The sequence below is a fragment of the Pinus tabuliformis genome, chromosome 3_1 (genome assembly GCF_031772625.1).
Source record: "Pinus tabuliformis cultivar Carrire ecotype Pingquan chromosome 3_1, CPIR1, whole genome shotgun sequence".
Lineage (NCBI taxonomy): Eukaryota > Viridiplantae > Streptophyta > Pinopsida > Pinales > Pinaceae > Pinus > Pinus tabuliformis.
Window position 1 is genome coordinate 477,320,312 of NC_142301.1, and position 23,818 is coordinate 477,344,129.

General features: G+C 35.2%; 1 protein-coding gene across 1 annotated transcript; it reads left to right on the forward strand.

Annotated features, from left to right (window-relative positions):
* Positions 1 to 1,189: 1,189 nt before the first annotated feature.
* Positions 1,190 to 2,050, forward strand: LOC149187857 (uncharacterized). Its single transcript, XM_089409797.1, has one exon. It carries the CDS (start codon positions 1,190 to 1,192, stop codon positions 2,048 to 2,050), a length of 861 nt encoding a protein of 286 aa, XP_089265923.1.
* Positions 2,051 to 23,818: the final 21,768 nt, after the last annotated feature.

Below are 23,818 nucleotides of genomic sequence, written 5' to 3' on the forward strand. Positions count from 1 at the left end.
ACTAAGTCTTCACTCTGCTGGAGAAGTTGCTTTAGTAAAAGAACCTTCCTTGAGTTTCTTTGACACCTTCAAAGAGCATGGAGAAGCTCCGATACCACTATTGGGAATTTTCTCATAAATTCCAAAACAAATAAATTGAACACATAGCAATGCTCTGTTTTCTGTACAGGATCTTTAACACAGGGAAGCAAAAACAATTTCTCCAGAGAACAAAGTTTCAACAACACTCATAAAACTTTCTATTCATTAATAAACTGTCTCTTACATATTTCTTCTTCTCTCTCAGAGGAATTTACGAAGAACTTCAAAAAAAATTACTCTGTCTCATTTTGAAAAGATTTACATTACTGTGTGTAAATTTTTCATTTACATTTAATGCTGTAAAATAAAAAAATTCTTACATATGATGCTGCAGTTTTACATTCATATTCAATAAAAAAACATTACATTCAAGCTCTCTGGAGCATTCCCTTTCTCCCTACTCACGCGCTGCTACATGGTTACAATGCTTCCTTCTCAATAGTATTTTCACGCTGCTCTCTTTTAATTTTTGTTTCGCACTGCTATGCGTTTCTTTCCTTACATTACAATAGTCAACTCACAAAAAAAACATATTACATTACATATGTTTTTAACAACAAAAAAAACATGACCATACTAGAGTACAAAATAACATAAATATTTTACCTACATTTACGATCCTGTAATAAATTTTATTAAATATTTTAATCATAAAATCGGCGGTCAAAATAAAACTTCACGCAATCTCCATTTGGTGCATGCATGTACATTAAATTTGGTTTAATCAACGGTCATGATCCATCTTTGCAATCCGACAAATATTGCTTGCCCAAACAAAACTAATGTTATATCCGGTTGGTGCAAGCATGTACATTAAATTTGGTTTAATCAACGGTCATGATCCATCTTTGCAATCGGACAAATATTGCTTGCCCAAACAAAACGAATGTTATATCCGGATAAAAAATTGTTTTGCAAAACGTACTGGGGACACGGGTCAAATGGTATACAGTAGCGGAGCCCCCTCGAGGAAAACCACTACGTCAGCAAAAGCGGTCCGATGGGAGACTCGTGGTTTTGTTGAATTAAATACTCGCGGCAGTCCCTGAATTTCCGGAATTCGAATTAAACTTTACGGTCCAATTCGCCTTCTACTTCGGCGTCGAATATGAGAATCCGTCCACAATATGACAATCTCGGCCCCGAAGGTATTCTGCGTATCCTAAGGACGATCGCGTTCAATGATATGTGTCGAAAAAACATGAATAACTGGACGAATCCTGCTGAAAATAGGAGTTACTACGGTATTTGGCTGATTCCGTCTCTCATCAACCATTCCCGCCTTCCCAACGCCTCCAGAATCAACGTCGGCGATGTTATGAGCATTCATGCGACCAAGGACGTCAAGGAAGGCGAGGAAATCACCATCCCCTACTTCAACGTTCTTTTTCCATACCGTGTTCGCCAAGCTGCTTGCAGGACGTGGGGTTTCTCCTGTACCTGTGAACGATGCCGGTTGGAAGGAATTGTAGAAGCTGTCGATGGTAAGAAAGGAAAGTATGAAAATTTTGTTTCGGCCTATTTGGCTTCCGGTCTGCCTAAGAGCGACGCAAAGCTGTCTGAAGAACTAGATGACTGGTTGGAATGTCCTGGAGGGATATTGCGAGAACGGGGTAGAATGATGATTCGGTCTTCGTTTATTCTCTTCTATCTTGCCCGGCTTTGCCTAAATTCGGAGGAATGTGATCATGGTAAATATGAGGAAGAGTCTTACAGAAAATATCTGTATAATCTAAAAATTGCCAAAGAAACACTGGTTGCAACTTGCCCTGGTCACATTGGACGTCTGCTTTTAGATTGCAGAAACATGGCCACCTACAGACAGATTGCGCCCGTCCATCGTGAGTATGAAGGCTTTCATCAACGCATCTTCCAACTCAAGGAATCTTGTGATTCTGTATACGGGTGCCAGAAGCAAAAGATAGTGAAGGCTATTCTTCGTAAACTTTCGAATAGTTCTCTCTTGTGAGACTGATTGTGATTTCACTTGTGGCTTCTTTATTTTTACTTTATCAATCTGCCTAATAGCTGAACAGCAAATAGCAACCCATTGATTTACTCTCTGCCATGTATTGCCATAGTTTATTGTTATTTTGTACAAAGAATACCGTTCCCAATTTACCAGGAATTAAAAATAATTCATTAATCTTCTGTGTGAGTGACTGGTGTAAAATAGTATTTCCCTTAAACATTCAAGGCGAGTTGGTATGTCTGGTTAATTGTCGATGTTTATTCCAGGGTCGTTGTTTATTTTTGGTTTTTTAGTTTTTCAATCTAAATTCTGTATTAGATTAAACTTCTCGTTTAAATGAAAATATCTTGAATAATATCGAACATCTACCTTGAATCATGTTAAACATCTCATTTTATATGGAGCTCGTGATTTTGATTACTTCTTGCAAAGAGCCACGGGGACGTTGGCTTGCATACTCAAATCGATAGGAATTAAGATTTTGGTCCATGTCGTTGAGTTTTATAGTTAATCTATGTTCTTCGTCTAAATAAATTTCAATCTTATTTTTTCTTTAAACGGTATAGTCTTTTACATGTTTGTTTGAAAATAATATAATCACAGACACTTACGCGCGTCAATTATATTATTTTTTATACATATATTTAAGATGAAAAGTACACAAAAGATATATATATATGAGATAATTAACACCATAACCCATTTTTTCCTAAAATAAGAAGATTAAAAAAAGAAGAGGATTTTGTTGACAATAGACTAAAACATGTTTGACCTTCATAGACAAATACTTGACGTTACTTTATGTACACTTGTCTACACACTTCGACATTACTTTGTCCATTCAATCCTATTGAAACTCAAAGGTCTTTATATAATTCCATGCAGTAATGCAAAAATCTCAAATAGATAAAATTCGTTAAGAAAAAGATAGTTCAAGAGAGGTATATGGTATCGAAAATTTTAACATACAAATATAAAATCCGGAATAATATAATTTTTGTTAATATTATTATATAAATAAATATAAATATTTTTAAATGTTAAATCTATGAAGTGCATATATATGAAAATAGAAAAAAACTAATGAATAAAAAATAAGTCCAATTATAAGCCCAATTCTCATTTGAATCTCATATATTCATGGGAGCAATGAATACATTATTATATAGCCAATATATTTCTAATTGGATTATCAATTATTTGACTAATCTTTGATTCTAATCTACTGCTACTAATAATTTGGTGAATAATAACTTTCAATATTGACTACATCTATTAATTTGTTGTCCTAATTATGATAATTGACTAACACAAAATTTGCTCACTAATTTGTCAACAATTACATAACATAACATCATTAAGCATTATCCTCAACACTCTTGCTTAATGCTTAATGAGGTGATTCCAAACATGTTTCTTATGTGTTGGGACTTCCCTTTTGGTATTTCTTTGGCAAATATATCCGAAAGTTGATTGTTGTACAAAACTTTATTTCGATTTCTCCTTTTACCACATAGTCTTTTATGAAATGATATTTGGTATTACTATGTTTGGTGCGACTATGAAACACAAGATTTTTAGGTATGGCAATGGTAAATAGGTTATCACAATAAATAGTTGTGGTATGCTTTTGTTCTTTTTTTATATCTAATAATGTTAGACCACAACATACATAACACACAACGGATTTATACTCAGAGACTTAGACGGCAATAGTAGAGAATAATTCATAGAGACAAACAAATGGAGAAACAACAAGATTACTCAGTCAGAAACAATGAAATAGATAAAACAATCACTGGAGAACAGAAATCACTTAGCATTACATAACAGGCTTGAGCTTTGGCTTGCATTCCCTAGCCAGAGAAATTACAAATCTATGGAGGTAGAAGAAGGATCTAGGATCTTGTATGTGATGCAAATGGAGATCTGGAATGATCTAGAAACTAACGACAGTGTAGAAAGATCTAGAATCCTGGAGATCTAGAAATGTATGATCTAGAAGGATCTATAATCCTGCATCAATTTGGCTTCACACTTAACATTCTCCCACTTGAAGCCAAATAAAAGTCATCAAGTCACACCGAGTCCTACCATGCCTCTACATAACTCATGTTTATTTCATGGTAGAATCATAGTGAGCATATTAGTAGGGTTCCTATCTGTATGGATCTTTTCCAAGGATAATTTCTCTTCCTCCAACACATGCCGGATCTAATGGTACCTTAAGTCAATGTGCTTGGTTTTTGAATGAAATGTTGGGGTTTTCACCAAGTTAATGTCACTTTGACTATCACAATATAACACATACTTGTCCTGCTTTATTCCTATCTCTCCTAGAAATCGTTGCATCCACAACATCTCTTTACAAGCTTCTGTTGCAGCTATGTACTCTATTTCTGTTGTAGAGAGGGCTACTATTCTTTGTAGCCTTGACAACCAAGATACTGCTACATCTGGAAATGTATACAAATAACCCGTAATGGACTTTATGGTATCCATATCTCCAACCATATCTACATCTGTAAATCCTTCAAGCATAGTCTCATCATGACGAAAACATAAACAATAATGACGAGTACCCTTGAGATACCTCAAAATCCATTTTACTACTTGCCAATTTTGTTTGCCTGGATTAACAAGGAACCTACTCACTACTCCCACTGAATATGCAATGTCTGGTTATGTGCATACCATGGCATACATCAAACTACCAGCTGCTAAAGCATAAGGAATCTTGCTCATCGCTTCTTTCTCCTTGTCATCACTAGGACATAATTCAATACTCAGCTTGAAGTGGGCTACAAGGGGTGTACCAACTTACTTGGCATCCTTCATATTAAACCTGCCAAGCACCTTCGTGATATATTTTTCTTGTGACAACCACAACCTTTTGTTTTTCCTGTCATGCATAATCCACATGCCCAATATCTGTTGTGCTGGTCCCAAATCCTTCATTGCAAATTTGCTACCCAAATATTTCTTCAACCTATTGATATTATTCTTGTCATGCCCAAAAATCAACATGTTATCCACATATAACAATAATATGATAAAATTTCCTTGATCATACCTCTTGATATAGACACAATGGTCAGCTTCCAACCTCTGAAAACCATATTCCAACATGAATGAATCAAACTTCTTGTACCATTGTCGAGGTGCCAGTTTCAAGCCATAGAGACTCTTCTTCAACCTACAAACAAGGCCTTCTTTGCCTTTTTCTATGAATCCTTCTCGCTGCTCCATATAAATTTCTTCCTCCAATTCACCATGAAAGAATGCAGTTTTTACATCTATCTGTTCGCATTCTAGGTCTAAAGCAACAACTAGACGAAGAATGACTCTAATAGATGACATTTTAACAATAGGTGAGAAAAATTCGGTGAAGTCAATACCTTCTTTTTGGGCAAAACCTTTCACCACCAGCCTTGCTTTATACCTCTCCTCCTTTTCATCACCTTCATGCTTAATCCTGTACACCCATTTGTTTTGTAGAGCCTTTCTACCTTTTGGGAGGTTTACCAACTCTCAAGTTTTATTTTCCTGCAAAGAGTTCATTTCTTCTTTCATTGCTTTCTTCCATTCTTTATTGTGCTCAACTTTACAAGATTCTCTAAAACAATTAGGTTCACCTTCATCAGTTTACAAAATATAGTTTGAAGGAGGATACCTTTGTGAAGGCTTATGAGGCCTAGAAGATCTGCGAACCAACTGTGGTGGTGCATTATCAGGTTGAATCTCCTGTAAAGGTTCCTGCAAGATTCCTTCTTCTTGTTGTTCATCAGTTCCCGCTTGTTGTTCTTCATGCTCCTGAATTTGTTGTTCATTTTCTTGTATTGGTATTATGTTTTCCTGCTGCTCTTCAAACTTTTCAATAACCTTGTTGACCTCCAACTCACCTACAATCCTTTTGAACATTCTGACTCATTAAATATAACATCCTGCTTCTAATAATTTTATGTTTGACTAGATCCTATAGACGATAACCAAAATCTTCATCTGCATATCCCAAAAAAATGCATTTTATGGATTTATCATCTAGCTTAGTTCTATTCTCTTTGGGAATATGTACAAATGCTTCACATCCAAATATTTTCAATTGAGAATAGTTCAACTTCTTACTAGTCCAAACTTCTTCAGGGATACTGCCATCCAAGGCTGTAGTTGGAGATCTATTTATGAGGTAGCAAGTGGTCCTGACTGCTTCAGCCCAAAAATTCTTCTCCAAAACGAAATTGGAAAACATAATTTGCACCTTTTCCATAATGGTGTGATTCATCCTTTCTGTGACACCATTCTATTGAGGATTACCAGGCACAATCTTCTCATGCTTTATCCCAAACCTGTTACAATATTCCTTAAATGCATTTGAGCAATATTCTCCACCATTATCTATTCTTAAACACTTCAACAATTTGTTAGTCTCTATTTCAACAACAATGTGGAATTTTTGAAATATTCCAAACACTTTACTTTTATTTTTCATAGGATATGCCCAGAACTTCCTAGATGCATCATCTATAAATGTTACAAAATATGATGCTCCTCTTAATGATTTGATGTTAACAGGCCCAAATACATCTGAGTGTACCAATTCTAACACATTTTTCTTTCTGTCATGGCCACCTGTAAAGAATGAAACCCTTCTTTGTCTACCATATATACAATGCTCACAAAGATCAAGATTGTAGGATTTCAAACCTGGCAATAAATTTTTACCAACAAGGATTTTTAAGCTCTTCTCACTCACGTGACCCAAACGCTTATGCCACAAATCTGCTAAATTTCCTTCTTTTGTGATAACAGTCAAATCTGATTTTTCTATCAATGTCTTTAATATGTATAATGTTCCTGTCTTGGGTCTTTTGGCCACGACCAATGCACCTTTGTTAATTTTCCAGCCTCCTTTTCCAAAGCTTGTCGAGTAGCCTTCATCATCTAGTCGTCCCATAGAGATTAAACTCATGCACATTTTTGGTACATTCCTGACCTGTTCAACAATATATCTTCTTCATATTTCATCTTGATCTGGACATCTCTCACTCCAACAATACTGCAGAAATGATTATTCCCCAAATGCACTCTACCATAATAACCAGGATTATATGAAACAAAACTATCTTTGCATGGCGTTACATGGTGAGATGCCCCAAAGTCAAGGATCCAATCAAAGCTACAGCTAGATGTATATACACATGCATCCTCTACTGAAACAGTAAACAACACATCACCATCTATGGCTACACTAGTAGTCTCACCTTCATTTGTGATTGATGACTTGTGATTTGTATTGGTGTTGGCCAGATAAATCGATCTTGCAGACAAGACCGATCTCCCTAGTATCAGAAGATAGTCTAGGAACAAATGGACAAACAAATCTATCTTTCTCTAGACATGTGTGATTTATAAACAAATACTATAGAGGTGTTAAGACCCTACCTTAGATCGAATACTTGTTTGTAGTAGCCATCCTTCAATCCTTTGAGAAAGCTACCTTTGAGAACCTGCAATCACAAACAAGCAAACATTAAATAGCACCTGCATAGCAAATATCATAAATCATGTCTATTATGGTGATCATGGAATCCATAAAATAAACCATACATCAACAACTTATTGAGAAAAACAAACTTATTTGTATTAACTTTTAAGTAGAAGAACCTTACAACCTTTTCAGCCTTGATGTTGAACAAGCTCTTCTTGGGGTCCGAAACCGGAATTTCCTTTACTTTGACAAGCCTTGCACTCTTCCAAATGAGATCTTAGAGGTATGTAATCTCTCCTCATATAAACTCAACTAAAGAAGACTAAGTTCCAACAACATTTGACCTCAAAAATATTCAGCTTTCAACCTCCCAAGTAACCAGCCCAATGGTTCATTTTATAGTGCAGAGGAGGAGGTTACATGTCCACATATGAAGGGGTAGAGTCATCCTTCAAAGGGATAAGCTCCTCACATTAAGGGGTTAGCTCCTTAACGTAAGGGATGCATGAACCTTAAGAGAGCGAACTTGCGACCTCAACATTCCTTCCAGAAGCTTCTATAAATGACTAAATGTGAGTTTTTTAGAATATACTCGTGCCTTTTTAACTTTTATAGTGTTCCGCACCCATGACACAGAGACAGAGTGGTCAGGTGTGTAGGAGCCATGGCCATTAGGTGGGGGACCGCAGGTAATGCAAAGAGAAAGTGTGGAACCAGAGTTTTAGAGACTTTTGAGTGCTTTCTCTTATTTTCAAGGCTTGATATGAGGAGCTGAGGCTTAAGACTTGCAAAGGAGGAAAGTATGAGTGGTGATGGACTCACACAGATTGAAGAATGTCAAGGTGACAATTTTTAGTGCAAAAATTAGACGATCTCTGATCCTTTTGTCCTTTCTTCTAGAATCGACATTCTTTCTTCATGTGCTTGGGTTTGCCACAATGAAAGCAAATGATTTTGCCTCTCCTTGACTTTTATCGGCCTCTTGATCTTGATCACCCATTCCGGCCTGGATCCATTCTTCTACCACGATCAGCTAGAGTTAGATCTTTTCCTCCCTGGTTTTTGATGGTGAGGGTGCAGGCTTTAGAGACAATTTCTCTATTCTACCAGCAAGATCTTCTATGACTTCATCAATTTCCCTTTCTTCTGGATTGAGCGCATCAGTCATTAAACTGATATTTCATTTCTTAAAAAATCCCAATATCATGTTTTATTAACAAACCGTGGCTTTTCGGTGAATTCTTAACAGCGATATCCAATTGGCGGACTTATGCAATATAATGTATATATATATATGCCACGTTTGTTCTCCCTTAGCTCTTTGGCCTGATGCTAGATCGCATCGGCGGTAGTTATAGGTGGGGCCTTACCATGGACCAAGGCTCGTTTATAATGAACTGACGGTATATATATATATATCCCTGCTCTCGGCTATATATCCCTGCCTTCTACGTTGGGTTCGGTCAATGTGCATACAAGTCGGCAATCGCTCAACAATAATCCTCGGTCCTCCACATCAACGGACCCAATGTACTTATACGCAGCCTTTAATAAATCGGTGGTTCTGCTTTTCGGCAGTCGACTCAATTAACAACCTTTCCACCTCCGAAATGACGGACTCAGTGATAAGTATATACTGTAATTTATATCAATTCGGCTCCAAATTCGGAACTCGACCTGTAGAGCTATACTCCCTTTGCACCGAAAGGCTTTGTAAATCAATCATACGACTAACAGTTCCATAGGACCGCTTGGTGCCGATATGGTCTTGAACCAATTTGGTGAGGACTTACAGTTATAAAGTTCAATTCCATTACAACAACTTAATGGGAATTTGCAAAAGTTCTTAGGACATATGCGCAATTATAAAATCAAGCCTGTATAACATAAAACGAAAGGAAAATAATTTCAATGATTAATACACATCATTTGCAGCGTGTGGAAATAAGAACCATTCATAACCGTCGGCACTATCTATGCATGCATATTACTGAGTCGTTTAATAAGAGACACTGAGAGAAAATTTCTTTTCCAAAATAATAATATGGCACTCGCCCCTCTCCTCCGTCTCTGGAGAGCTTTGCTGCCTCTTTATGTATAACTAAGGATGGCCCTCTCGGTCCTTATCCGATACAAAGAAAAGCACGCTTTACAGGATGATTTAAAGCTTGAAAAGCTCTGTTACAAATAGCATGATTTATTGCTAGAATTTATTCTATTTTTAACTAAGAAAGCATAGAAATTGCAGGCTAAAGGACCCCACTCCATTTCCTATAGATTTTTTTTGGATTTTTGGAATAATTTGGAAGATTTCTCCCCCCTGAGTCACATGCTCCCGCATCAGACTCCTGAGGACAAAATTCTTCATGGGCTCTTGTCCATGAGCTCATCTACAGATTTGCCCAATTTCTGTAGAATGTCTTCTGTAAACCAAGTAGCTTCAGTGATCAGATGTCCCTTCCATTTCACCAGATATTGGAAATATTCTCCTCCCCTTGTCTTTTTATACACTTTCTTATCTAGAATTCTTTCTGGCTGTAAATCCTTAGCTGTGGGTAACTGTTTTACCCAGTCAACCTCTGGAGTCTCTTGATCCTGTGTTGTATCATCTGCAGCTTCATTCTCATACTTGTACAAGTCTGCAACATTAAAAATTGGTGATATTCCCACACCAGGTGGTAATTCAATCTCATAAGCATTTGCAGAGAATTTCCTTAGCACCCTGCATGGTCCAATTTTCTTGGATTTTAACTTATTATACTTTCCCTTTGGAAATCTCTCTTTTCTGAGGTGCGCTAAAACCAAGTCTCCAACTTCAAAGTTCATTTCTCTTCTCCTCATGTCTGCTCTGGTTTTATATTGAATGTTGCTGTCTTGTGGCTGTTGTTTCACCTATTCATGTATCACCTGCATTCTTGAAGCAAAGTCTTCACCTTTTGCACTTCTCACTTCTTCTTTTCCCAAATTCCTTAATTCAGATATTCCCCTAGGGTGCATTCCATAAAAAATATGGAATGGGCTCTGTCCTAAGCTCCTGTTTGGTGAGTCCTTATATGCATATTCAACTTGTGGTAACACTTGATCCCATTGCTTTGGATGTTCTGCAGTAAAGCTCCTCAAAAGATTGCCTAAACTTTTATTCACAACTTCAGTCTGTCCATCAGTTTGTGGACGATAGGCAGAACTGAAACTTAATTTATTTCCCAGCTTCTTCCATAGTGTTCTCCGGAAATGTCCAACGAACTTTGTATCCCTATCTGAAACAATGCTTTTGGGCAATCCATGTAATCTTACAATTTCTTTTAAAAACAAGTTGGCAATATGAGAAGCATCACTAGTTTTATAACATGGAATAAAGTGTGCCATTTTTGAAAATCTGTCCACTACAACAAAATTTGAATCATAGCCTCTTTGATTCTTTGGCAATCCTAGCACAAAATCCATACTTACCATATCCCAAGGCCTGTCTGGAATTGGCAATGGAATATACAACCCTGTGTTCTGGCTCCTTCCTTTTGCATACTGGCAAACTTTACAATTTCTTACATACTTCTCTACTTCAGATTTCATTTTTGGTCAGAAAGTAAAATCTGTTGAGCTGTTCAAAGGTCTTCTCTCTACCAAAATGTCTTACAAGTCCTCCACTATGCTTCTCTTTGATTAAATTTTCTCTCATTGAACAGTTTGGTATGCACAGCTGATTTTTCTTAAATAACAGTCCATCTTGTATAAAATAATCCAGCCACTTGCTCATGTCCATCAAAATAGGATTTTTACAAGCCTCAAATGCCTCCTTAAAACCTGAATCGGTCTCATATAATTCCTTAAGAAAATCAAACCCCAACACGTGGATTTGACTTTCTTGCAGCAATACACTTCTCCTACTCAAGGCATCTGCGACTTTGTTTGACTGTCCAGTTATATGCTTTAACACAAAATGAAAGCCTTGAAGATATTCTACCCATTTAAACCCTAAACCCTAAACCCTAAACCCATTTAGAATACTTCTTTTTTGCATCATTTAGCTTTTCACTGAAGAAAGCTATTGGTCTATCTTCTTGGCTTAAAACTCCTCCAATTGGTTTTGTGTTGGCATCACACTTAACTTGAAAAGTTTTGTTAAAAAAAGGAAGAACCAAAACAGGCTTTTCAGTTATTTTCTTCTTTAACAGCTAAAAATTTCTCTTTGCTTCAACAGTCCATTTAAATGGTTGTTTATCTTTCTTTATGGTCTCAATAATAGGTGCATTAATCTTACTAAAATTCTTAATGAATTTTCTGTAAAAACTAGCAAGACCATGAAAACTCCTTACCTCAAAAATACTCTTGGGTGAAGGCCACTCCACAATTGCTTTGATCTTTTCTGGATCCATCTTCAATCCTTCCACTGAGATAACAAATCCCAAGTACACCAGCTCCTCTTTCATAAACAAACACTTCTTCAGATTCAACAATAATTTTTCTTGTTGCAGCTTCTGTAAAACATAATTTAAATGCCTCAAGTGTTCCTCCTTGGATTTGCTATAGACTAATATATCATCCAGATATACGATTACAAATTTACCAATGAATTCTTTAATAACTTCATTCATAAGCCTCATGAATGTACTTGGTGCATTGGACAACCTAAAAGGCATCACTCTCCATTCATATAGTCCTTCATTGATCTTAAAAGCGGTGAATTATATTATTTTTTATAGATATATTTAAGATGAAAAGTACACAATATATATATATATATATATATATTAGAAACACAATTAACACCATAACCCATTTTTTTCTAAAATAAGAAGATTAAAAAAAAAAGGATTTTGTTGACAATAGACTAAAACATGTTTGACCTTCATAGACAAATACTTGACGTTATTCTATCTACACTTCTCTACACACTTCGACATTACTTTGTCCATTCAATCCTATTGAAACTCAAAGGTCTTTATATAATTCCATGCATTAATGCAAAATTCGCAACTAAATGAATTTCGTTTGGAAAAAGATAAAGTAATCTACACTTGTCTACAAGATTCGACATTACTTTGTGCATTCAGTTCTATTGAGACCCGAAGGATTTTAAAGAATTCCATGCATTAATGCAAAAATCTCAAATAGATAAAATTCGTTAGGGAAAAGATAGCTCAAGAGAGGTATATAGTATCGAAAATTTTAACATACAAATATAAAATCAGAAATAATATCATTTTTGATAATATTATAATATAAATAAATATAAATATTTTTAAATGTTAAATCTATGAAGTGCATATATTTGAAAATAGGAAAAAACCAATGAATAAAAAATAAAGAAGTTTGGTTTTCATTTTATAAGCTCAATTCTCATTTGAATCTCATATATTTATGGGAGCAATGAATACATTATTATGTAGCCAACATATTTCTAATTGGATTATCAATTATTTGACTAATCTCTGATTCTAATCTATTGCTACTAATAATTTGGTGAATAATAACTTTCAATCTTGACTACACCTATTAATTTGTTGTCCTAATTATGATAACTCACTAACACAAAATTTGCTGACTAATTTGTCAACAATTACATAACATAACATCATTAAGCATTATCCTCAACACTTCCGCTTAATGCTTAATGAGGTGATTCCAAACATATTTCTCATGTATTGGGACTTCCCTTTTGGTAGTGCTTTGGCAAATATATCCGAAAATTGATTGTTGTACAAAAATTTCTTTCGATTTCTCCTTTTACCACATAGTGTTTTATGAAATGATATTTGGTATTAATGTGTTTGGTGCGATTATGAAATACAAGATTTTTAGTTATGGCAATGGTAAATAGGTTATCACAATAAATAGTTGTCATATTCTTTTGTTCTTTTTTTATATCTAATAATGTTAGACCAAAGCATATATAACACACAATGGATTTATACTCAGAGACTTAGACGACAATAATAGAGAATAATTCATAGAGACAAACAAATGGAGAAACAACAAGATTACTTAGTCAGAAACAACAAAATAGATAAAACAATCACTATACAACAGAAATGACTTAGCATTACATAACAGGCTTGGGCCTTGGCTTGCATTCCTTGGCCAGAGAAATTACAAATTTATGGAGGCAGAAGAAGGATCTAGAATCCTGTATGTGATTCAAATGGAGATCTGGAATGATCTAGAAACTAATGGCAGTGTAGAAAGATCTAGAAGCCTGGAGATCTAGAAACTAATGGCGGTGTGGAGATCTAGAAATATATGATCTAGAGGGATCTAGAATCCTGCGTGAATTTGACTTCACACTTAACATTCTCCCACTTGAAGCCAAATAAAATTCATCGAGTCACACTGAGTCCTACCATGCCTCTACATAACTCATGTTTATTTCATGGTAGAATCATAGTGAGCATATTAGAAGGGTTCCTATCTGTATGGATATTTTCCAAGGATAACTGTTCTTCCTCCAACACATGCCGGATCTAATGGTACCTTAAGTCAATGTGCTTGGTTTTTGAATGAAATGTTGGGTTTTTCGCCAAGTGAATGGCACTCTGAATATCACAATATAACACATACTTGTCCTGCTTTATTCCTATCTCTCCTAAAAATCCCTGCATCCACTACATCTCTTTACAAGCTTCTATTGCAGCTATGTACTCTTCTTATGTTGTAGAGAGGGCTACTATTCTTTGTAGCCTTGACACCCAAGATACTATTGCACCTGAAAATGTATACAAATAATCTGTAGTGGACTTTCTGCTATCCATATCTCCAGCCATATCCGCATCTGTAAATCCTTCAAGCATAGTCTCATCATGTCGAAAACATAAACAATAATGACTAGTACCCTTGAGATACCTCAAAATCCATTTTACTGCTTACCAATGTTGTTTGTCTGGATTGACAAGGAACCTACTCACTGCTCCCACTGAATATGCAATGTCTTCTTGTGTGCATACCATGGCATACATAAAGCTACCAACTGCTGAAGCATAAGGAATATTTCTCATCTCTTCTTTCTCCTTGTCATCACTAGGACATAATTCAGTACTCAGCTTGAAGTGGGCTGCAAGGGGTGTACCAACTGACTTGGCATCCTTCATATTAAACCTGCCAAGCACCTTCTTGATATACTTTTCTTGTGACATCCACAACGTTTTGTTTTTCCTGTCACGCATAATCCGCATGCACAATATCCGTTGTGTTGGTCCCAATTCCTTCATTGCAAATTTTCTACCCAAATATTTCTTCAACCTATTGATCTTATTCTTTTCATGCGAAACAATCAACATGTCATCCACATATAACAATAATATCATAAACTTTCCTTGATCATACCTCTTGATATAGACACAATTGTCAGCTTCCAACCTCTGAAAACCATGTTCCAACATGAATGAATCAAATTTCTTGTATGATTGTCGAGGTGCCTATTTCAACCCATAAAGACTCTTCTTCAACCTACAAACAAGGCCTTCTTTGCCTTTTTCTATGAATCCTTCTGGTTTCTCCATATAAATTTCTTCCTCCAATTCACCATGAAGGAATGCAGTTTTTACATCTATCTGTTCACATTCTAGTTCTAAAGCAGCAACTAGACCAAGAATGACTCTAATAGATGACATTTTAACAATAGGTGAGAAAATTTCAATGAAGTCAATACCTTATTTTTTGGAAAATCCTTTCACCACCAGCCTTGCTTTATACCTCTCCTTCTCTTCATCACCTTCATGCTTAATCCTGTACACCCATTTCTTTTGTAGAGCCTTTCTGCCTTTTGGGAGGTTTACCAACTCTCAAGTTTTGTTTCCCTGCAAAGAGCTCATTTCTTCCTCCATTGCTTTCTTCCATTCTTTGTTGTGCTCGAATTTACAAGCTTCTTTAAAACAATTAGGTTCACCTTCATCAGTTTACAAAATATAGTTTGAAGGAGGATACCTTTGTGAAGGCTTATGAGGCCTAGAAGATTTGTGAGCCAACTGTGGTGGTGTATTATCAGGTTGAATCTCCTGTAAAGGTTCCTGCAAGATTCCTTCTTCTTGTTTTTCATCATTTTCCGCTTGATGTTCTTCATGCTCCTGAATTTGTTGTTCATTTTCTTGTATTGGTGGTATGTTTTCCTACTACTCTTCAAACATGTCAATAACCTTCTTGACCTCCAACTCACCTAAAGTCCTTTTGAACATTTCTAACGCATTAAATACAACATCCCTGCTTCTAATAATTTTATGTTTGACTGGATCCCATAGACGATAACCAAAATCTTCATCTGCATATCACAAAAAAATGCATTTTATGGATTTATCATCTAGCTTAGTTCTATTTTCTTTGGGAATATGTACAAATGCTTCACATCCAAAGATTTTCAGGTGAGAATAGTTCAACTTCTTACTAGTCCAAACTTCTTCAGGGATACTGCCATCCAAGGCTGTAGTTGGAGATCTATTTATGAGGTAGCAAGTGGTCTTGACTTCTTTAGCCCAAAATTTCTTCTCCAAACTGAAATTGGACAACATACTTCACACATTTTCCACAATGGTGCGATCCATCCTTTCTGTGACACCACTTTGTTGAGGAGTACCAGGCACAATCTTCTCATGCTTTATCCTAATCTTGTTGAAATATTCCTTAAATGGATTTGAGCAATATTCTCCACCATTATTTCTTCTTAAGCACTTCAGCAATTTATTATTCTCTCTTTCAACAGCAACGTTGAATTTTGAAATATTCCAAATACTTTACTTTTATTTTTCATAGGATATGCCCAAACCTTCCTGGATGCATCATCTATAAATGTTACGAAATATGATGCTCCTCCTAATGATTTGATGTTAACAGGCTCAAATACATCTAAGTGTACCAATTCTAACACATTTATCTTTCTGTCATGGCCACCTGTAAGGAATGAAACCCTTCTTTGTCTATGATATTTACAATGCTCACAAAGGTCAGGATTGCAGGATTTCAAACCTGGCAATAAATTTTTACCAACAAGGATTTTTAAGCCCTTCTCCCTCACGTGACCCAAACTCTTATGCCACAGATCTGTTGAATTTCCTTCTTTTGTGATAGCAATCAAATCTTATTTTTCTATTAGTGTCTTCAATATGTATAATGTTCATGTCTTGGGTCCTTTGGCCATTACCAATGCACCTTTGCTAATTTTCCAGGCTCCTTTTCCAAAGCTTGTTGAATAGCCTTCATCATCTATTCGTCCCATAGAGATTAAACTCATGCACATTTTTGGTACATTTCTGACCTGTTTCAACAATATATCTTCTCCATCTTTCATCTTGATCTAGACATCTCGCACTCCAACAATACTGAAAAAATGATTATTCCCCAATTGCACTCTACCAGAATAACCAGGATTATATGAAACAAAACTATCTATGCATGGGGTTACATGGTGAGATGCCAAGAGTTAAGGATCCAATCAAAGCTACTGCTAGTTGTATATACGCATGCATCGTCTACTGAAACAGTAAACAACACATCACCATCTGTGGCTACACCAGTAATCTCACCTTCATTTGTGATCGATGACTTGTGATTTGTATTGGTGTTGGCCGGATAAATCGACCTTGCGGACAAGACTGATCTCCCTAGTATCAGAAGATAGTCTAGCAACAAACAGACAAACAAATCTATCTTTCTCTAGACATATGCAATTAATAAACAAATACTATAGAGGTGTTAAGACCCTACCTTAGATCCAACGCTTGTTTGTAGTAGCCATCCTTCAATCCTTAGAAAAAGTTACCTTTGAGAACCTTCAATCATAAACAAGCAAATATTAAATAGAACCTGCATAGTAGATATCATAAATCATGTCTATTATGGTGATCAAGGAATCCATAAAATAAACAATACATCAACAACTTATTGAGAAAAACAAACTTATTTTTATTAACTTTGAAGTAGAAGAACCTTACAACCTTTTTAGCCTTGATGTTAAACAAGCTCTTCATGGGGTCTGAAACATGAATTTCCTTTACTTTGACAAGCCTTGCACTCTTCCAAATGAGATCTTAAAGTTATGTAATATCTCCTCATAAAAACTCAACTAAAGAAGACTAAGTTCCAGCAGCATTTCACCTCAAAAATATTTAGCTTTCAACCTCCCAAGTAACCGGCCCAATGATTCATTTTGTATTGCAGAGGAAGAGGTTATAGGTCCACGTATGAAGGGATAGAGTCCTCCTTCAAAGGGATAAGCTCCTCACATCAAGGGGTTAGCTCCTTAAGGTAAGGGATGCATGAACCTTAAGAGAGTGAACTTGCCACCTCAACATTCGTTCTAGAAGCTTCTAGAAATGACTGAAAGTGAGCTTTTTAGAATATACTCACGCTTTTTTAACTTTTATAGGGATCCACACCCATAACACAGAGACAAAGTGGTCAGGTGCGCAGGAGCCATGGCTATTAGGTGCGAGACCGCAGGTAATGCAAAGAGAAAGTGTAGAACCATAGTCTTAGAGACTTTTGAGGGCTTTCTCTTATTTCAAGGCTTGATATGAGGAACTAAGGCTTAAAACTTGCAAAGAAGGAAAGTATGAGTGGAAATGGACTCACACAGATTGCAGAATGTCAAGGGGAAAATTTTTAGTGCAACAATTGGACGGTCTCTAATCCTTTTGTCCTTTCTTCCAAAATCGACATTCTTTCTTCATGTGCCCCGATTTGCCACAATGAAAGCAGATGATTCTGCCTCTCCTTGATTTTGATCGGCCTCTCAATCTTGATCACCCTTGCCAACCTTGATCCATTCTTCTACCACTATCAGCTAGAATTAGAGCTTCTCCTCCCTGGTTTTCCACAATTGACTTGTGTTGTAGCTCCTTATTCATTAAACTATTGCTGACATCATCAAACTTTAGGGTCCTTGTATTTGTTGAATTTCTCATAGCTACAATTATATTTTCCCAACTATTTGGCAGAGAACACATCAGTAATATGGCTCTAATTTCATCATCTGAAATTATTTTAACAGAGGCAAGGTGATTAGTAGTAATATTAAATGCATTCAAGTGCTCAACAACTAAAGCACCATCTTTCATCTTGGGATTATAAATATTCTTCATCAAGAACACTTTGTTTGATGTTGTGTTCTTCTCATATAGATCATGGAGATTCTTCCATAATCCTTCAGTCGCCTTTTCTCTTGACACATTGAAATAAACATTCTTTGCTAAATATTGGCAGATTGTTGCAATCGCCTTTCTATCTAGCTTATTCCACTCTTTATTTGTCATTGATGAGCGTTTATTTGTTGTGTGCTCAATCGACAAATACTGATCCTTTAAAATTAGTATATCATCCATTTGTGATTTCCATCGGGCGAAATTAGCCCCACTCAACTTCTCCATATCTATAACTGTTGTCTCCATTTTCAATCAAATTCACGCCCCAAAACACAAAAGCTCCACTTAAAAATAAAACTTTAATTATTACTCTTTAAAATTTCGTAATAACGACCTTCCTCCTTTTAAAATACCCTTTTCAAAATTCCTGCTCCTTTTTAAAATATAATTTTCAAGATTCCAACATATAATTATATATGTTTCATAATAAATATAAAAAACATATATAATGTTTTAACCTTTTCGCATTTCACACATACATATGGTTGTTTGAGAAAAAACTTGCGTATACGTGCAAGATTGATGTAAAAAAAAACTTACGAACACCACGTTTCAACTCCAAACTCCACGGATCTCTACGTTTCAAACTCCAACAACACGTTCCAACATAGATCCACGACCTTGTTTTCCTTGCAGCAACCGTCTTTTAGTTCTAGTGTTCCTCAACTATTTCCTGGACAGATCCTTCAACAGCTCCTGGGGTAACAACCAACATTTTAACAAACGATACCAGAGTAAGGCAATGGAACTAAGCCGCTTGCATAGTGGATATTCAACCCTAGATGTGATACTGGTTGTTAGACTAGAGCATATATAACCCACAACAGATTTATACTCAGAGACTTAAACGGAAATAACAGAGAATAATTCATATAGACAAACGAATGGAGAAACAACAAGATTACTCAGTCAGAAACAATGGAATAGATAAAAGAATCACTGGAGAACAAAAATCACTTAACATTACATAACAGGCTTGGGCCTTGGATTGCATTCCTTGGCTAGAGAAATTACAAATTTATGGAGGCAGAAGAAGGATCTAGAATCTTGTATGTGTTTCAGATGGAGATCTGGAATGATCTAGAAACTAATGGCAGTGTAGAAAGATCTAGAATCCTAGAGATCTAGAAACTAATGGCAGTGTGGAGATCTAGAAGGATCTAGAATCCTCAATGAATTTGGCTTCACATTTAACAAATAAGACTTTCTTCAACCAAATTACTTCACATGTTGTCATTGTTGTTGCAATATACTCTGCCTCTGTAGAAGAAAATGAAATAGTTGGTTGCTTCTTTGAACACCATAATACTACACCTGATCCAAGGTTGAAGACATAACCTGAAGTGCTTTTTCTATCATCAAGAGATCCATCCCAATCACTATTTGTATAACCAACTAACCAAAATTATTTGATGAAATGTGCCAAATTCCATAATTTTTTGTTCTATGGAGGTACCTCATAATTATTTTTGCTGCCCCAAAATGAATCTTACTTGGACTTTGCATGAATATGGAAATCAAACCTACTTCATGCATAATGAGGTCTGGTGGTAGTAAGATACAAAAGGCCTCGTTCTAGACTCCTATGGGATTCAACGTCTACCTTCTTAGCTCCATCTTCCACAAAAAAACCATTTGTATTCATGGGTGTGCTCATGGGTTTACAGTTTCCCATTTTCCATTTGTGAAGAATATTTGAAACATATTTTTCTTGTAAGATAAAAAATGCATCATTCATTTGTGTAACTTCTATGCAAGGAAAATTTTAGCGGCTAATACTCACAAGTGGGCTAAGTTTGCATGCTTTTTCAAAAAAAAACATTTGCCAATTTTCCTTTTTTTCTAAAAATGATTCGCCCAAATTTTATAGTACAAAATTATTTTGCCTAAAAAAATTCCAAAATTTTATATAGACTAATATATAATCATTATAGATATAAATATTTTTACAAAAATATTAGTAAAAATTTTATAATTTTCATATTATGGAGTAGGAATATTCACCAAGGTTTCTAAACTTTAATATAAAATTCCATCTTTAAAATTTTCCCTGCTTCTATGTAACAAAATAATGCAACAAACCCAAATCAGTAACTTCAAATTCAGTCATCATAACCTGCCTGAACTCTCCAACTAAAAAATCACTTGAAGATGTGTATATCAAGTCATCTACATATAAACAAACAATTAGTATATCATTACAATTTGACTTGATATATAATGTGTGTTCATTTTCACTTTTGTTAAACCTATTTTTCAAAAGATAAGTATCAATACTACTATACCATGCTCTTGCAGCTTGTTCAAGCCCATAAAGAGCCTTTTTTAGTTTGTAGACTTTGCGTTCATTTCTCGCTTCTTCATATCATTGAGGATGTTGAACATATACATATTCGTTCAACTCACCATTTAGAAAGGCTAATTTAACATCAAATTGATAAACTAACCATTTATATTATGTTGCCAATGCCAAAATAGTTTTGATTGTATCAAATATTGCAACATGAGCATATGATTCATTGTAGTCAATACCTGGTCTTAGAGCATATCCCTTTGCTACTAACCTTTCTTTGTTCCTTTCTATTGATCCATCAACTATATACTTGGTTTTATATGACCATTTCACACCAGAGACTTCTTTTTTAGTATGAGGATCCACATTCTCCCATGTTTCATTCTTTTTAATCAATGCCATCTCTTCATCCATTGATTTGCACCAAAGTAACTCTTTTACTGCATCTTAAAAACATCTTAGCCTTGCTTCAATCTGATACATCAAAGAAAAAATGGTATACCCATAAATTTCATTTAAATATTTTGTCTTTTTAGGAGACATGGACTTGAAACATGACTTGAAGTTGCATAAGATGATGAAGTGGATGTGGCATGTGAAGTATTTTGAACACTGAATGGATTTGCAAAAACAAAAGATTCGTACTCTTGTACAATAATACTTGGAGTTTTTTGTTGCACATCTTGGTTCCACTATCATTCTTCTTTCTCATCAAAGAACACATCACAACTAATCATTAGCTTTTCAATTTGTGGATTGTATAATCTATAACCTTTGGTTTCCTCACAATACCAAATAAAAATTCATTTCACACTTTTATCATCAAGCTTTCTTCTCTTTTCGGTAGGAACATGACCATAAGAAATTCAACCAAAGACTCTTAAATGATAAACATTGGGGTTTCTTCCACACCATGCTTGATAACGCGTAATAATTTTCACACTTCTTGTTGGGCTTCTATTAAGAAAATAAAAAGATGTAGCTACAACTTCAGCCCAAAAAGTTTTTGGAAGGGTTTTACCTTTCATCATGCTCCTAGCTATCTCAACAATTGTTCTATTATTACATTGAACAATTTCATTTTTTTGGGGAGTGTAACCAGCTGCCAATTGCCTTTGGATGCCATTCAGCTTACAATGAGAATCAAACTTATTAGAAGTGAATTCTCGTCCTGTATATGTGTATAATAAGAACCTTTATTTTCCACAACATCTTTAAATTGTTAAAATATGATAAATGCATCGGCTTTTTCCTTAATGAAATATACCAATGTTATTCTACTAAAATTATCCACAAAAATAATGAAATACTTATTTTTGTTGGGAGACAAAATTTGCATAGTACCACATATATTTTCATGCAGTAGCACCAATGGTTTACTTGCTCTCCATGATTTTCCTACTGGGAATTAATGTTTATGTGTCTTACCAAGAATAGACCCATAACAAACCTTATCAATAAAACCAATAAGGGGTAACCCTTTGACCATTTTCTTGTTATATAACAATTTCAAGCCTTTCATATTCAAGGTTACATACCTTACATTTCATAGTGAGGAACTATCATTACAAACAACATTTAATGTTGTACTTGCTTCAGAAGGGAGATTGAAAGGAGAATTTATATTTTGCAGCATATTAATCTAAGAAATAATCTTACTATGATCATCTTTATCATAGATTATACATTTATTGTTCTTAAAAACAATTAATTATTCCTTTTCAAGGAGCTTCCCTGAACTCAACAAATTATGTGCTAAACCAGGAACATATAAAACATCATTAATGTGCTTTGGTTTCCCTTGTTTTCTCTTCATAGCAATTGTTCCCTTACCTTTAGCTTCAACTAACTTTTCATCTTCCAAGAGTACACGAGATTTTGTCTATTCATCTATCTTCATAAAGCCATCTTCGATTCCTATCATGTGATTGCTGCAACCACTATCTGTAAGCCACACCTCTTTGGAAAAATTATTAGTTGAATCACAAGACAAGAATAAAATTCCAACCTCTTCTTTTTCTTCAGAAAAATTAGCTTGTTGTTTTTGTTTTTTCCAACAATTCTATTTATAATGGCCAAATATTTTACAATAAAAAGACTAAAATTAGGATTATTAAATATTTTACCTTCATCATTGTCATCTTTACATGTTCCTTTGTTTCTTGTAGGAAAAATTCTTCCTCAACCTCTACCTCCTCTGTATGTTTTTCCTCTTCCTCTTTCTCTTCCATGTGTCTTCTATATTTCCTCATGGGAGGAATTCTCATGTTCATTACTTTGGTCTTTCGAAACATTTCCTTTTGCTTAAAAAGTTTGCTTAATAGATTTTTCAGAAGATCTATTGATTCTTTGCTCATGAGATTGAAGAGATATCATTAGCTCATTCACAAATAGGTTAGATAGATCCTTAGACTCCTCAATAGGAACAATAACCCCATCAAATTTTCAAGGCAAACTTCTTAAATTTTTATTTTTTTTTAATTCTCTATAAGACCTTATTTAATTCACTATTCCTATAAATATAATGAAAAAATCTCGAATAGATTCAGAGTTTTGCATGCACAAATTTTCAAATTCTCTTTTTAAGGACTGCAACTTAACAACTGTAATCTTATCAGTTCTTGATAGGCTTGTTGTAACACATCCCATGCCTCCTTTGATTTTGTTACTCCAACTAGTCTTCGAAAAATAGAATCATGCACTGCTTGCTAGATTAGGAAGAGAGCCATTGAATATTTTTTAAGATGTTCTTTAGCCATTTCTTTGGTATTGAGTCCAACGGTAAAGTGTTTGAGCATCTGGTTTGTTATACCCATTTTCGACGAAATCCCACAATTCTTGTCAGAGAAACAATGTTTTCA

Excerpts from the sequence above, each read along its gene's own strand:
- LOC149187857 (XM_089409797.1), top strand. The coding sequence starts at position 1,190 with ATGAGAATCCGTCCACAATATGACAATCTCGGCCCCGAAGGTATTCTG.